Genomic DNA, 17,645 nt, shown 5'->3' on the forward strand with positions numbered 1-17,645 from the left:
ATTATTAAGTATATGTTTCTAATAATTACCTTGACTTTAAAAAAAACTCTGTTGAAGATTGTTCTCCACCTTAGAATAGTTTTACTTTGATATAATCATTTCAAATTTCCAAGAACAGTATAATGAACTTCCACATGTCTAGAGCGTTAGCTGTTTATTGTCTCTCTCCATTTCTCTTATCATTCCCTCTCTGTTTCTTTATATATACCCATACTAAGTATTCTGTGTCATTTGAGATGGAGTTTTAGACATTGACTGTGGATGAGATATTATATTTTCTGATTTTAGTAATTTGTACTGTGATTGTGTAATAAAATATCCCAATTTTTAGGAAATATACAGTGAAGTATTTGTGATTGAAGATTTAATAACACTGAAGATATCAAAGAAATATCCTAAATTGTTTCTGAAATGTATTGATCCTTAAAGTCATATCTTACATAAATGAACACAAATTGAAATGTTGGAGCATTTGGTTGGGGAATAACATCTGTTTATACCTACCTCAAACTTTTTTTAACAAGGAAGCTAGATATAAATAAGTATATAAAACAATGACATTTGTTTAAAAACATCTGGTCATGGTATGTGACTATCAAACTGCGTTTTAGGTAACTAGAGTATGTTTTTATGACCAAATGCCTCCTGGGAGTGTTTTCCTCTAGAGCTGAGCCGCCTGCTAAGGATTCTGCTCCAGACAGAAAAAAGGCATATTAGCATGTTTCCAAATGAGTTCCATTCTTATTGAGTGCTGCTGTAATTTTATTTAATAGCTTAGGGCTTCATTTGCAGGAAACAGACACCATGTTAATTAACAGAACAATGCTTGTGGAAAAGCTTTAAGATACTATTTGATTAATCACTAATTCCTTTTGATGTCCATATTTAGAAAATAATTCTTTATGTCTCCTGACTCAGTAGATTGCAAGGAGATTGTTTATAGCTGTTCACAAGGGGCTGCATTTAGATTTATGTGTCATCTGGACAGCTCTTTATATCTTCCTTGGCAATCTCGGTGTCTAGCACTTATTTCTGGAGGAGTTTACATACGAGAGGACAGAAAATTTGTAGTTTAACTTCTGGAAAATTAGAAGTTACTTAGGTAAATGGTAGATACTACCTAGAATTTTGAAGAAACAACTGCTTTTAAATAGAATTTTTAATTTTGCTTTGGTCCATTAATACTTATAGTTTATAATTCTCAAACATCAAGTATGAGGAAAATTTTATATGATTTGTTAGTTTATTTCTGACAAGCTATAATAACTTTAGCTTCTTTTCTTACCTAAGAAGAAATCATTCTTACAGGAAACAGAATGATAAACAAGGGTACATTTTTCTATAATACATTACCATTTATCATATTCTTCCTTCATACATTTATGAAGAAAGATGTCAATATATTTAAATTAATAATAGAGCATAGAAGATATATTTTGTGGGGACGACACTGTGGCGCACTAGGTTAATCCTCCGCCTGCGGTGCCAGCATCACATATGGGAGCCGGATTCTAGTCCCAGTTGCTCTTCTTCCAGTCCAGCTCTCTGCTGTGGCGTGGGAAAGCAGTGGAGGATGGCCGAAGTGCTTGGACCCCTGCACCCCTCATGGGTGACCGGGAGGAAGTACCTGGCTCCTGGCTTTGGATTGGTGCAGCTCTGGCCATTGTGGCCACCTGGGGAGAAAACCAACAGAAGGAAGACCTTTCTCTCTGTCTCTCTTACACTGTCTGTGACTCTGCCTGTCAAATAAATAAATAAAATCTTAAAAAAAAGAAGATATATTTTGTTCCACTCCTACATATAGTCATGTGTCACTTATTGCCAAAAAAATGTCTGAGAAAGGTATTGTTAGGCAGCTATCTTTTTGGGAACATTGTGGGTGTACTTACACAAACCTACATGGTGTATCCTACTACATGTCTCAGCTATATAATACAAAGTATTGCTCATAGGCTACAAAGCAGTAAAACATGTTATTGAACAATGTAGGGAAGATTTACACTAATAAACAGAAAAGATATGGCAAAATAGGAAATAGGAAAATTTCCACTCCATTACGGTCTTTGAAGCCATTGTATATGTGATCTTTTGCTAACAGAAATAAAGCCATGCAATATTGTAATGTGTATCTCAAAAATCTGCATAACTGAAATTTGTTGAAAGACATGAGGCATGTTTGTATACTAACTTGAAAGGATGTACTCACAAGTTTTTAAAAAGCAAATTATAGTACATTCCAGTTTTGATTAAAATAATAAAAAAGCACAATATCTGTGTATATACATATATCTATACAGATCCATGCTGTTGAGAAGAAAAATGGCCTGTAACTTCCTCTGAGAAAGTTAGGAGCATGGATAATGGGCTCTAAAATATTTCCTGATATAACTCTGTACTATTATAGAGCATTATAATAGTAATATGTTACATTGTAATATGGAATTACAAATTTTAATATTCATCTTCACATGTTAATAAATTAGACAGTAATTTTAGTAGTGCTATAACATTCAGTTACATATTACTTAACTGTATTAGGGTGTAATTAGGCTGTTATATTGTTAAAAAATGTGCACTATGTTGTAATGTGCATATTTGTGGTAGATCTCTGTGACCTTGTCCCTTTATTTCCATGGTATAAGTTTCCCAAGTGGAATTACAGTGTCCCAGTTGGTACTTGATGTATATCTCAAGGCTGTTCTTCAGGATAGTAGAACCACGTTTTCTAGCTCTTGTCAGTGCATGTAAACGTGTCATTATTCACCTGTGTTTGCTGAAGAATGTGGTTTCGTTTACCTAGAAATGTTACCAATGCTCTCATCCCGGGGTGAGGAATATGTGCTTATGTCATCAAGGAATGAAAAAGGATGAAAGCTGTGGTAATTATATTGGTTAGGCTCAGTGATATGTATAACAGCAATTTATAGTTAAACTGTTGTAGTCTGACATTAAAAAAAACAGAAAGTTAGGAATTTTTCAGGTGTGAGTTTAAGTCACTAGGTGATTTCAACCTGACTTCCTCAGGTTGCTTTGCTTATTAATATTAGATTGTTGAAGAAGATTAAGTAATATCTATAAAAAGCCTACAACAGTGCCATGTGGTTGGTGTTATAGAAAGTCATATTTCAGTCCAAATTTTTTGTTAGATATTTACTTTCTTTCTGATAAAAAAGATTATCATTCAGAGGAACAGAGTTAGAAATTGACTTATTAAGCTTGAGATATATCATGGTAGGTGTTTAGCTGAGTAGATGCAATCCCACTTGTATGTTTACATCCTATATCAGAATGCTTGGGTTTGAGTCTTGGCACTGCTTTGCATTAGCGTCCTGCTAATGCATACCCTGCAAGGCTGCAGTGAGTCCTCAAAATCTGGGTTTGTGCCATCCACATGGGAAACCTGGATTGAGCTACAGTTTCCTGGCTTTGGTCAGCCCAGCTCTGGCTATTGTGAGCATTTGAGGGAGTGAACAAGTGTGTGTGTTGGGTGGAGGTGAGAAAGATCTTTCACTTTCTCTCTCTCTTTCTGTGTGTGTCTGCCTTTCAAATAAATATAAGTAAATTAAAATTTAAAAACCATGAGATATTCTTATTATTCTTTTCTGTACCTATAGTAAACATCATTCTTTTAATTTTTTGACATGTGTAGTTCTTGAAATTCTGCTAATTGCAAAAGTATAAAGAAGTAAAAGTAAACTTTAGTCTTCTATTTTGCATGGTGGATATGTATAATGCCTTTGTATCAACATCTTTGTTAATAAAAGTTGGCACAAATACCTAAGTATAAAAATGTTTGAGTTTTCTTTACCATTTAAAAAAATATTTATTTATTTGAAAATCAGAGAGAGAGAGAGAGAGAGAGAGAGAGAGGGAGGGAGAAACAGAGATATATTCCATCTGCTGGTTCAATCCCCAAGTGGTCATAAAGTCTGGGCCTGGGCCAGGCTGAAACCAAGAACCAGGAGCCTCATCCAGGTCTCCCATGTAGGTGACAGGGTTCCAATCACTTGGACAATCCACCATTGCTTTTCCTAGGCCATTAGCCGGGAGCTGGATGAGAAATGGAGCAGCCAGGATGGGCAAGAACTAGTACCCATATGGAACCCAGGTGATTCTAGTGATGGCTTTATCAGCTACACCACAACACTGGTCTGTTATGCAGCATTTTACATAGAAGGATGGTTATGTCTGCGGTATTTCTACTTTCAAAATGCAATAGAGTGTGGATATTCATCAGTTAGCCTTGTTTTTAAGAAGTAAAAAAGAGAAGCTATTGAAGGATATATGAAAATAATTCTGAAAGAGTAATAGAGGGGTTCAGGTTTAGGGATGCAAGGGAGGAAAAAAATCATCTGATGCCATGAATTCTGGGAACACAAGAGTCTCTTCAATAGTTACCAAAGATCATTGGACACACTTAGGAGCCATCACCGCAATTCGGGTCAGTGCACACTTTACATATACACTTCATACTGTTCATACGTTATAGGAATCCCTCCTGTGAGATTTATAAATTCACTACACAAACTAAGATCAAGGATAAAGTTAAGCTAATTTGGAATATCTTTTAATTTGAATTTCTTTTTAGAATAAATTTATTACATTATTTGTTTCAACTAACCAAGAAAGATTTTATAACATAGTATATTTTTACTGTCTATTTCTTTCTTAAACATTTTTTTTCTTTTAGCAATTATTATTCTCATGCATTTTGCAAACCTTCTGGCATTCTCTTGTGGCTGACCTTTCTGTGGAGTTGCTATTCTTCCTCCCCTTTCTTTGAAGTCTTGCCCAGAAATCATCTTCCTATCTTACCTAGGCTGCAGTTGTTTAGCTTTCAAATCAAACAGGTAAAGCTTAACAAACTATTGGTTTTTCAAGAATAAAGTGACATCAACCTTACTTCCTATTCTTTGTCTACTTTGAAATAATTTCCCCAAACAGCATAATATTCAGTGCAAGAAAATGTTATAATGAAAGTCTTTTAGGTACTGGTTTGTGATTTATAATTTATTTCATCAAGAGTGTAAAACTCAAAACTGTAAATGTCAAGAGTTAACTGATAGAGCTTAATTGGTCATTTTCAATTTTGCTGTCAGTCTATTAACCTTCTGGCTAAAGGGCTTCATAGAGTATTAGTTTGCATTTGGTTTTAGAGTCCTCTATGATTTCTTCCTTAATGCTGTTCACAGCAGTGCACCTTGAAAGTTGTTTGCTCCAATTCATGTTCTGATTGTCCCTGAACCAACATAATAAATGCAAGAAGGATTGTATTGATTCAGACAAAATTCTGATCCATGTTCTTTGGCAAGTACAGTGTGTGCTCCTCTGCCGTTTCACATGTGCCCCAATTTTGTGCTTTCACAATACTATGGAATATGTTAGTAATTGTTCAGATTTGTCCACTGCATTACATTCATTGTACAAATAATTAAGGAACAAATAATTAGAAGGTAATAATTCTACATTCAGTACATTTGTTTAATGCTAACATATTTGAGATTCTCAGTTAAACTGTTCCATAATTGCAGCACATTTAATGAGCTTTATAGTTTACATTCACCAATTTATCTAACTATGTCCTTAAAACAACTCTGTGTTGTAGATTACCATTCTTATTTTAAAGATTAGGAAGTTAGGATAAGAAAGATAACATGACTTCGTTTAGCTATTGAGAAGTTCCAAAGAGAAAAACCCAAGCCCCATAAGTTTTCTATGGAATTTTACTTTTTCACATTTTTGAAAGAAATTGATATAATTTTATTTAAAATAATAATAAGCCTAATTTAAAAAGCTAAATAAGAATATAAAAAGTCATGAAGAAATATGTCAGACTGAGTGTTGACATTTTTCTTCAAATCATGCTTAAAATAGATCACTATTATGATCTCATGTTTTTGTTTGGGAGAACTATATATGAAGTATTGGATTATCAATTTTTATGCAGATTTTGAATTCCAGTTTAAATGAATATTTGAATTCATGGACCCAAATTTCTTGTGTATTTTTGGCTTGAATATTCCCAGGTATCAATTAGAAAGAATCACAAACTGTTAACACAATAAAAATTAATTTCAATTCATTATATTGAAAAAATAAATAAAAACAATATTGATAAGTATAATTTTTAAATGTAAGAACTTATTTTGAGCTACAAATATCAAGAAAATGGATCATTGCAGACCAACTGATAATGCAAAGAATATTTCCCCTTGATATTGATTCTTCTCTAGATCATTAGCAGTTCCAAGTATAGTAAAAAAGCTGACAAGATTTAAAAGGGTCCAAATTATTAAAGCTAGTGCATTGTTGCTGCAGAGTTCATTAACAATCCTTTCAATACAGTATGGTTCCTGCTTGTAAGTAAGAGCCTCACAGAACATTTTAAGAAAGAGTGAGATATCTCAATGGACTGATCTTAGTAGAAAAACTTAATTAGGTAAGAATAATTACATTAGTTACATGGAACTTTTAATTGAAAACCTGTTGATACTTTCTTTCCTTTTTTTAAATTTTTTTTTAGTTTATTTGAAAGGCAGAATTAGAGAAGGAGATAGAGAGAGAGAGAGAGAAAAAAAAGGAGACAGAGAGAGAGAGCGAGAGAGAGAGAGAGATATTTCCCATCTACACTTTTACTCCCCAAATGGCTGTAATGGCTGGGGCTTGGCTGAAGCCAGGAGTTAGGAGCTTCTGGGCCTCCCAAATGGGTGCAGGGGCCCAAGGACTTGGGCCATACTCAGCTGCTTTTCCAGGTGCATTAGTAGGGAGCTGGATTGGAAGTGAGCAGCTGAGACCTGCTGGCACTGAAGACAGCAACATAACCCACCAGGCTACAGCACCAGCTCCTGTTAGCATTTTCTAACCTGCTTCACAGCTATCCCTTAATAATTTATATTTAAAAAGTGAAGAATTTCTCCATATTATGTTTCAAAAATACCTAAATATCTTAGAATTTGTGAATAATCTTTTAAATCATTTTGGAAAGTGTGGCAGTAAAAACAAACAGGATTTTCTGCTTAGGATATGGTGCATCTTAAAGGTACATTTTGGGTTCCAGCGCTGTGGTGTAGAATGCTATGCTTCTGCCTGAAGTGCCAGCATCCGATATGGATGCTGTTTCAAGTGCTAGCTGGCTCAGTCTTGGAAGTTGTGGCCATCTGGGGAGTGAACCAGTAGATGGAAAATTCGCTCTCTCTCTCTCATCCTCACTGTTTGTATTTCTGCCTTTCAAATAAACAAAATAATCCCTTAAAAAAATAAAGACTGCAACACCCTTCATGTGGTCTTTAAAAATTTTTTAAAAAGACTCATGTTGGAAATAAAAATAATACACAAAATATTCATGGTGGATACATACAATTCTTGGAAACAATGTAAATTTCAATATCCTAAGGTTTTAGCAATTTTAACTAAAATTTCATGTACTGAATTTCATTTCTTACAAAGCCCTAAAAGCTTACAGGGAAATAATACTGTTTATAAAATTATCTTGTGAGCTCTATTTAGAAAAATGACATCTACATCTAGCAAGAGTTCTTGAAAAAGTGAATACCCAGAACTGTGTAGTTGAAACATAGAGGGTCATTAAAGTCTTATTGCCAAAATCAACAATAAACACAGCTAATTAGGGTTAGATATTTGGCATAGCACTTAGGATCCCATTGGGAAGCCCAAATCCTGTTTCAGAGTGCCTGGTTCAAGTCCTGACCTCTCTGCTTCTGAACAGGCTTCCTGCTTATGGGCAATCTAGGAGGCAGCCGATAATGGCGTATATTTGGCTCCCTGCCACTCATGAAGGAGACCCAGATGGAGTTCCTGGCTCCTGACTTCAGACTGGCCCAATCCTTTGCTGTTACAGGCATTTGGGGAATGAACCAACTGATTGAAGACATTCTCTGTCTTTCTCTCTGTTTGTCTGCCTTGCAAACAAAATGAGCATAAATAAGTCAAAATGCATAGAAGATTTCATTGTAAAATAAGCTAATTAGCAATCATTGGTTTTGGTAATGTTTAGCTTAATCCAGAAAGCTCAATTTGGAGAGACATGTGTATTTATTCAAATTCATAAATTCACAGGAACACCAAACACATTGATACCTTAATTATTGTGTTAATCGTGGGCTGGGATATTTCTAGTGTGAATCCCAGCAATCACTAACATTCAGTACTGCCTGTTTCATGTGATCTTTGGAGCATTGTTGAATTTGAATTTTCTTCTTCTTCCTTTTTTTAAAGATTTATTGATTTTACTTGGAAGTCACAGTTACACACAGAGAGAGGGAGAGGCGGGGGAGGGGAGAGAGAGCGAGAGAAGTCTTCCATCTGCTGGTTCACTCCCCAGATGGCTGCAATGGCCGGAGCTGTGCGGATCCAAAACCAGGAACCAGGAGCTTCTTCCAGGTCTCCCACATGGGTGCAGGGGCTCAAGGACTTGGGCCATCTTCTGCTGCTTTCCCAGGCCATAGCAGAGAGCTGGATCGGAAGTGGAGCAGCTGGGTCTCGAACCAATGCCCAAACGGGATGCCAGCACTGCAGGTGGCGGCTTTAACTGCTATGCCAAAGCGCTGGCCCCGAATTTTCATCTTAAACTATGTTTGTAAGATTGAACAAATTCCAGTTTTGCCTCTTCTCCCCCATTTAAAATTTTGCTTTCGAGCTCACATCCCTGTTACTTCCGATGGACACTCAGGGCCATCTGGGTAGGGGTAAAGTCCACATTCTGTTTAAAGATCTTTTATCATGCAGTTTATGAAATTTTTTTTATAAAATCTACAGTAGAGGAATCTCTCTGGTTAGTGAAAAAATGTGATAAAAGCCAGATTCATTTTATTATTGTGTAGGAGGAAGCAAAATAACTAAAAGACTGGGGTATTAGTGAAAGACTCTGAGTAAGAGAGAAAGGATTTTAGTTTTCCTCTTTGAAGAGTCAGGAAGATTTTGACATGCGTTAAAAGTTTAATAGTGGTGTAGTTAAAACAAAAATAAGAAACACAATACAAATTTCAGCAGGTTTTACAAGATCAAGCAAGAATAATGTAGAGTGTGAGCATAGATTATTACTGCAGAAAGGTGATCTTTGATTTCCCTCATTAATTATTTTGCATTAATTGGTGATACAAAAACTTACTAAACAATCACAAAGCAGAAGTAGTATGGGGAGAAGGCCGACAAATGTGGATTATGATTGTATAAAATCAGAACAAAATGTGAATTTGCAAGTAAAATGAATGTAAATTGTAGAATGTCATAAAATCTCTATGATCCCTCCTTTTACAGGTAAAGAAACTAAAGGCTAGAAAATACGAAAGCCAGATTTGTACAGACTGAAGTTGTTGGCATTAAATTATCTGCTCAACAACAGTCCTTCATTTAACAATGAGCAGAAAACAGTGTAACATTTACCTTTACACTTACATTCAAATTTGTCGGTAACCTGTGTACCTGTGTGTATTTGGGATTTTTCTTTTTTATTTTTATTTTATTTTATTTTATTTTTAGCTCTGACTTCAATAGAATTGTGGCATTCTGTACACACAACGTTTTAGAAACGTTTTACGTTTTTGCAGCTCCTTCTCCTTCAAAAACCTGGTCTGCTTCCGTGAACGCATAAGCCTGTTCCCTCATTTAGGTTAGCAGTGGGTGCAGAAAGGTTTAAACATTATACTTTCTAAACCAGCTCCTTGTTTTGGAACATGTCCATTTTGAAGAGATTACCAGTCTTCTGGTGATCATCACCGTTATCGTCTAACACCTGCCTATGCACCATGTGCCAAGAACTGTGCAAACTACTTTAATGTATTATCTCATGCAGTCTGTGCCGTCCACACAGCTGCTGGTAAAACACTCTGTTTCAGAGTAGTACAAAGAGGCAGCAACAGAGAATGTTTAATGGCAGCTGCAGTGTCACGGGGAGAATTGTCTCTGTCAATTGGCTCCTGACTGGATTCTGAGGGCATTTCTTCATCCGTCCCTCAGTTTAGTTAGCAGACTCAGTGCACCTGCTCTGTGCCGGGCAGAGTGCTGGCTACACTGTGCCAGCAGAATGAGTGAACACCAGCCTGCCTTCCCATGTGTGACACCCTCCTTACTCAGAGAATAGATGCCTCTCTATTGCATTTGGAGCAAAGCTGACTACAAGGGAGCTCTCATGGGCACAATCCACCCCCTTGCCCACCCACTATTAATATCTGCAGCTTATAATTGAAGGATCAATGTTTCTGATTGTTTTCTCCTAGAACTATCTCATCTTTAACTGTACTTTTTCCAACAAGGAAGATATATGACAGAACATCATTTTTTATTTTCAATTATAAAATGAGGAAATGAGGCAAAAGGGATTTTAAAAATCGGTTATTTGTTTTAGTTAAAAGACTGAGTCAATGAAAGCGCCAGAATTCATAAACTTATATTCTATTTATCAGAGCATGCATTTCTTTGTGCTATCCCCATGTATCTCAGATGGGAATTGAGAAATGAGCAAAATCTGAGACGTAGGAGTTCCAGAATGGTTCTGCCACCTGCCAGCTAACATTCAGTTCTCAAAGGGGACCTGCCCGCACTTATTTAATGGAAAGATAAATGTGTTCATGGAACTGTTACTATAAATTCATTTAGAAATGGGACAGAGGCTGCACTCACATTCCTCCCAGGTCTGAGCTCTTGGCAGATTTGGTTCACTGTACCTCTGGGAGGGAAAGCATTCTAGCTAGATGGCAAAGTGTGATTGTTATTCAGACCTCTCTGATACCTGTTTCTTTTACTGTTTAAATGAACTTTTTGGTTGAATTCTTCTATTTATTGAAAAATGCTTTTATACACTTACTATGGACGAGGTTATATAAGGAATAGTGAGGGGCATTACAAAGTAGGCTTATCCAAAGAATACATATGATCTAGAAATGAAAATGAAAAGATGAGGGAAATATAGTTTTATTAAGACTAGAATGTGCAAGAAAGAAAGAAGATACAGATCAGCAATCCCTAATTTGAGAGAATATGAGATACTCCTAGAATAAAATGAGATCTATAGACCATTTTCCCAGAAAAATACTCAGTCTTTTATTATTATAGCTGTATTGGAATAAATTTTATGTGTAATATACTCACCATATTCAGATTGTATAATTTTTTTTAAAGATTTATTTATTTGAAAGGCAGAGTTACAGAGCAGAGGCAGACAGAGAGAGAGGTCTTCCATCCCCTGGTTCACTCCTCAAATGGTTGTAATGGCTGGAGCTGAGTCTATCTGAAGCAAGGAGCCAAGAGCTTCTTCCGGATCTCCCACAAGGGTGCACGGGCCCAAGGACTTAATCCATCTTCTACTGCTTTCCCAGGCCGTAGCAGAGAGCTCTATTGGAAGTGGAGCAGCTGGGACTTGAACTGGCACCATATGGGATGCCGGCACTGTAGGCAGAGGTTTTACCTGCTATGCCACAGCGCCAGGCTCAGATTATACAATTTGACAAGTTTTGACACAAGTGTGCACTCATGAAAGTATCACTATAATCAAGATGTGAACATATATGGTAATTACTCTTAAGAATGATTACTATTAAATGTGAATTATTAATACAATATTGGATATATTTGTATCTCATCCAAGAACTCTAATATGTAAAAGCCTTAAGCAAAAAGTGATGTACTAGCACACTTATAATGATACTTGGCACAACAGAGAAAATAAGTTGGAAATGGATATAGCCTAAGTTCTCCTAGTGAGTGGATGCCTATTGAACTATTCCTCAAACTATAGGGAAGACAGAGTTATCTGTTAATACCTTTCCAATAGAAGGAAAATATTTTTGAGAAATATCTACTAATGACAATCTTTAGTATATCTGATAAATTTTATGTATCAATGTTCTTCCCTGTGTTGGGTTTATTTATTTGTTGGAATTACTTGTATTTTTTTTTCTTCACATTTCATGGAAATCAAAGCTATGTTTAACTTTTTTCTTAACTCCTACAGCGCCAGTCTCTGAATGTTATAAGGTACATGTTCAATGTAACAGCAATTAGGATCAGAAATAACATAAAATGCAATCAACATGGACATGCTTAGTAATTACTGATTAGTACCATATTGTTCTGTAAATGAAATCCAAGTACATATAAATAACTTGTTCAGGATTTAAAGAAAATATAAACATATATTTCAATTATTTCAAACAGTAAAGATTCATCAGTCATGAGGTTACTTAATATAGATGAAGCAGCACTAGGGGACTAAGCCAATTTCTTGGTGATAACTTAGCTGTAGAAATTACATTTGTCACTCTTCCATCTGTATTCCTGTAACAGGCTCCATTCCTAAAAGTAATTAGATTAAGGGTAAGATGAACCCAGCAATAAGTTGGTGAGAATGTTCATGCATATATAGATGTATCCGCAAGCATTTCTCATGATCTTTCCTAGACACTCATTTAGAAAGACCACTGTAGTTCTACTGAAATGTGTAGAACCATATTGCACAATTTCAAAGGTTTTCAAAACAAGTTTTTGGCCGAGATAGATTTTTTGTAGTTTAGCTAACTTATTTTAGAAAGAAAACTAAAGCTCCAGCTCCACTGGAGTCTGAGGCAGGCTCTCAAGGGTGGCCCCAATCTAATTGATAAGCGCATGGACTAGCAGTAAAGCATGGAGGTCTGCATTTAGCTTTGTCCTATTTACCTCTATCTGTGCTGTCTCATCTTCCCTGTCCCTCTCCTGGGCTGTACCCTCAGGGAGAACAGACGTTATAATTTTCCAATAAGTGTGGTCTATTGGAATATATGTAATTATACTTAAAAAAGAAAATAAGAGAGATTGTCTTGTTTTAACTGCTGCTTTTGTCTTTGTAGCTTAGTTTGAAAATGAATACAGGCATGTCTAAACACCTGATGTTGATTTTAATAACAAAATTTTACATGTATTTAATTTTGATTGGTCAAGTTACAGTTAATGCTTAGAGCATTTTTAAAAAGATTTGTTTATTTATTTGAGAGCTAGAGTTACAGAGAGAGAGAGAGGGAGAGACAGAAAGAGGTCTTCCATCCACTGGTTCACTCCCCAGATGGCTGAAATTGTGGGAACTGTGCAATCCGAAGCCAGGAGCCAGGACTTCTGGGTCTCCCACGTGGATGCAAAGGCCCAAGAGCTTGGGCCATCTTCCACTGCCTTCCCAGGACATAGCAGAGAGCTGAATCAGAAGAAGAGCAATCAGCACACAAACCGGCTCCCATATAGGATGCCAGCAGTGCAGGTGGAAGCTAAGCCTACTGTGCCACAGCATGGCCCCAATTTTAAGCCTTTTAAAAAGTATCTATGAGACATATACACATATTTGCCTTTTATGTTATGTTTTAAAATTTCATTCAATATACTTTTTCATAAAATTGTTCCTGATTAGCATTACTAACTTTCTAACTGAACCGTTATTGAATGCAACCCCATAAATTGATATACCTCTGTTTTATGTATTGGCATTTATCAGTTGTCCACAACCTATCTTTTCTTATTTTGCACTGCATTTCACTCTATAAAAATTATATAGATGAATCCATTTAGACATTTATTGGTATTTACAATTTGTGAACTCAAATAATTTTAATTATTTTGCTCATTAAGTGTAGAGCTCTGAGGAAGAAATTCAAAGGAGAGATGTGAACTCTGGACAGATTGTGTGGTTTCAAATTCATCTCTACCTCTATATGCCATTAACTTCGATCACCTTCTTAACTGCTTTTTGCCTCAGTTTCCTATTTGATAAAGAATCTGGGTGTTTAAATGTATAGTGTTGTGGGTAGTAAAGGAAATAATATAAAGGGAAGCATCACAAAGAGACCAAATTAATGTTAAAGACTTATATTACTAATAGAAGCAAATCTCTAAATATATATATATCCTTGTGAAAATAATGTCATTTTGAAACACTAGAGTTTTCTCTTAACTTTTCAAAGGGGATGGGCTTACAGATGTATAGTTTTGCAAGAAAGAGAATAAAGATAAGTCTGACAAGGAATCAGTATAAATGGAAAATAGCTACATGTTATAATACAAAGCAACTAGCCTAAAGGCAACACAAAAAAGCACCCTTACCTACATTAAATGTCATAGAGGATAATTTTTTTTCATTTTCAATTCTCTTTATATACAGAAGATCAATATAGTATATATTAAGTAAAGATTTCAACAGTTTGCACCCACATAGAAACACAAAGTGAAGCATACTGTTTGAGTACTAGTTAGAGCATTAAATCACAATGTACAGCACACTAAGGACAGAGATCCCACATGAGGAGCAAGTGCACAGTGGCTCCTGTTGTTGACCCAACAAATTGACACTCTAGTTTATGGTGCCAGTAACCACCCTAGGCTCTCGTCATGAGTTGCCAAGACTATGGAAGCCTTCCAAGTTCGCCGACTCTGATCATATTTAGACAAGGTCATAAAAGACAGGGTGAGGATAGTAACAAATGTTCATAGAGGATAATTTTAAGAAATTCTATTTTTTCCTTTTATCATAAATTAACACGTTTTAAACCAGAATTCCAAGAAGTAATATAACCAGCAACTTTTAATGTGTTTATGTTTTTTCTCTAGTACTTTCCTTATAGTTTAAATTGTTTTCTTTTTATAATTACACTTAAGATCACAAATATCAAATAATTTTATTATTATTTAGTGTGTCTTCTTGAAGTTGAAATGATGAACAAAAAAAATTTAAGAGAAAGAGCTTTTTCAGAAGCAGGTGTTGTGTGCTACCACTTGGAATGTGTTAGCCATCACTTGGAATGCCCATATCCTATATCAGGTTGCTGGTATTCCTGGCTACTCTGAATTCCTGATCCAGTTTCCTGCTACTGCATCTGGGAAGGTGGCTGATGATGGTTTAAGTACTTGGTTTCCCACCACTTTTGTGGGAGATCTGGATGGAATTTCAGACTCCTGGTTTCAGCCTGACCAAATTCTGACCATTTGGGGCATTTGGAGAGTGAACTATCAGGTGTAAAATCAATCTCTCACTCTGTTTCTCCCTCTACCTTGCGAATAAGTAAAAATAATCTTTAACATAAAAAAGATTTTTCAAATTCCCCACTAGGTAATTTTTTTTAGCATTGTCAGATAGTGGAACTATTCTAGCATTTTCATGCAGGATGCCTATTCTAGGATAAATCATATAAGATTACGTAAGTCAGGACCAACACTGTGGTGCAGTGGGTATGCTGCTGCCAGTGACAAAAGCATCCCATATGGATGCTGGTTCAAGTCCCAGCTGCTCCATTTCCAATCCAGCTTCTTGCCTATGTGCCTGGGAAATTAATGGAAGACAGCCCAAGTACTTGGGTCTCTGTTACTCACATGGGAGACCAGATGGAGTTCCAGGCTCCTGGCTTTTGGTCTGGCCCATCCCCAGGCATTGCAGTCATTTTAGGGGAGTGAAACAATGAATGGGAGATCTCTCTCTCTCTCTCTCTCTCTCCCCTCATCTCTGTAACTCTGCCCTTCAAATAAATAAATAAGTCATTAAAAATATTGTATAACTCACTAAGAAATGAAAGGATATTTTCATGGAAACTAGGAATGTGTTAATTTGTGTTGCTTTATTTTGTAGAAACATCAAAATTTCTTTCTTGAGAATAATTGCAATGTGTTTGTAACTTTTCTTACATATTAAAATGTATCTTAAAAATCTGTGGAAAATAAAGAAACAGAAAAAAAAATAAAAGTTGACTCATTAATAACTTACAAGAATAATCTTTCCAGTCTTATTTTGGAAGCTCCCTCTGAGAGGCTTTTGAAAAATTGCTCTTTATCTTCCTTTAGTGTTCTTTCCTCTGAAACTCCTTTCACAGTGGTATATTTTAAAATTTTATTTTATTTTGACAAAATGTCCCTTTAATGCCTTGATAACTGCCTTTTGTTCAACTTGTGTGCTATGTGAAATATATCTTCTGAATATTAGCTGAGGTCAGAGACAAATAGAATCTGATTGTCAGGTTCATAATGTATGCCTGTGTCAACTCCACTGCTCTGATTTTCACTATGCAGCCATTAGAGTATGTGGAAGTAGTCATCTGGTATTATAAAATGAATGTTATGCATCTGAGTTATATTCCCCAAAGATTTATGAACCATAAAATGCTATTATTATTATGTTCTGTCAATGTGTTGTGCTCTTTAGCCATCTTCTATTTTATATGGTAAAGGTCCTTAGGATTGATTTGCATGAAAGCTACTGTGTGTACTCATTTTGAATTGTATTGTGGCAAACACTATAATCTACGGGGTTCCTATTCATTTTGGAATTCATTTCACAGCTCACTAATTGTGTGAATGAGAAGAGGAAATATATGCTTTTATTCTAAACCATGCCAAACAGATGGCCCTAAGTTCATTGTTACCAGCACTGTCAAGTGTGGCCCTCTTCTGTAGGTAGTGAGGCTGGCATGGATCTGTCAAACACAATGTTAGGGACGATTGAACACAGAACTTGATGCTCACCGAGCCTCTGGTTTGTTATAACTTATAAACATTTTATTTTATTTTTTGTCATCAAACTCTAAAGTGGTTGGTCATCAGAGCAGGTGCGAACACAATAGAATTCATATTCGTTTTACTTGAGAAGCCAAATGAACTTTTATTCATATGGAAATTTGGGGGAAAGAAAACAGCACAAGGGATTATGCTTAGTTTCTGAAGAGGGGTTAATAGATATATTGAGATTCAAAACTGTAGCATCATTTCGGAAACTGAATCTTTAGAAAAATGGAGTTGAAGAAAAGACCAGGGATTATAAGCTTTTTAAGTGAATATTCTTCACATTTTTTTTCTGTTTCTTACACAAGGGAATTGTTTATATACTTTTACATACCACATATCATTAATGTAACCATTCAAAATGTTAGCCATTGCACTGTGTGTGTATGTGTGTGTGTGTGTGTATGGAGAAAGAATAAGATAGGAGCAGAGAGAGTGACAAAGGGAAACAAAGAACATCTTCACACTTGTCCTACTTCCACAAAGAGTCAGACAGCATGTGATTAGGTTATCACTTCAGGAAATGGAGGCTGGGTCAAGTGTTCCTGGAGCTGATGTGGGGATTTGAACAGAATATCTTTTTTTAGAGAACAAGATCTTGGTGAAGATAATGTTTTTCTTCCATGTCTGAAGATAACTGGATATATTCAAGTGTTTTCCTTACCCTTTCCTTCTTTCCACTCTGAAAGGCAGCTTTCACTTGTTGTAGTGATTCTGTATTTCCTTTGCCTTTGCCTTTCAGACTGATGCTGCCCTGATGTACGATGCTGTGCATGTGGTTTCTGTGGCTGTTCAACAGTTTCCGCAGATGACAGTCAGTTCTTTGCAGTGTAATCGACACAAGCCCTGGCGCTTCGGGACCCGCTTCATGAGCCTGATTAAAGAGGTATGTCAGGAGGAATCACTCTGCCTTGTCCCTAAACTGAGTGAAATGAGCTTATTACAGTGTTCTAGCAGGTGATCTATCAGTTTCACCTTTTAAATTGATCTTTTCCTCTTCCCCAATATGAGCCAGGTTAATATTTTTATGAAGTAATGTGAAACATTAGGGGGGATTCCATTATACATAAATGAAAGATTCATCAAAATGTGTGATGATGTAAGTAGATGAAAAATTGTAGACATGG

General features: G+C 35.9%; 1 protein-coding gene across 3 annotated transcripts in view; it reads left to right on the forward strand.

Moving 5' to 3' along the window:
• GRIK2 (glutamate ionotropic receptor kainate type subunit 2) overlaps window positions 1-17,645 on the forward strand; it is a 727,469-nt gene that overhangs the window by 419,549 nt on the left and 290,275 nt on the right. For all 3 annotated transcript variants that reach the window (XM_062187636.1, XM_062187637.1, XM_062187638.1), the window contains exon 7: window positions 17,261-17,404. In XM_062187636.1, the coding sequence (XP_062043620.1) occupies window positions 17,261-17,404 (144 nt within the window). The remainder of the gene's footprint in view (window positions 1-17,260; window positions 17,405-17,645) is intronic.

This window comes from Lepus europaeus, chromosome 3 (assembly GCF_033115175.1).
Source record: "Lepus europaeus isolate LE1 chromosome 3, mLepTim1.pri, whole genome shotgun sequence".
Lineage (NCBI taxonomy): Eukaryota > Metazoa > Chordata > Mammalia > Lagomorpha > Leporidae > Lepus > Lepus europaeus.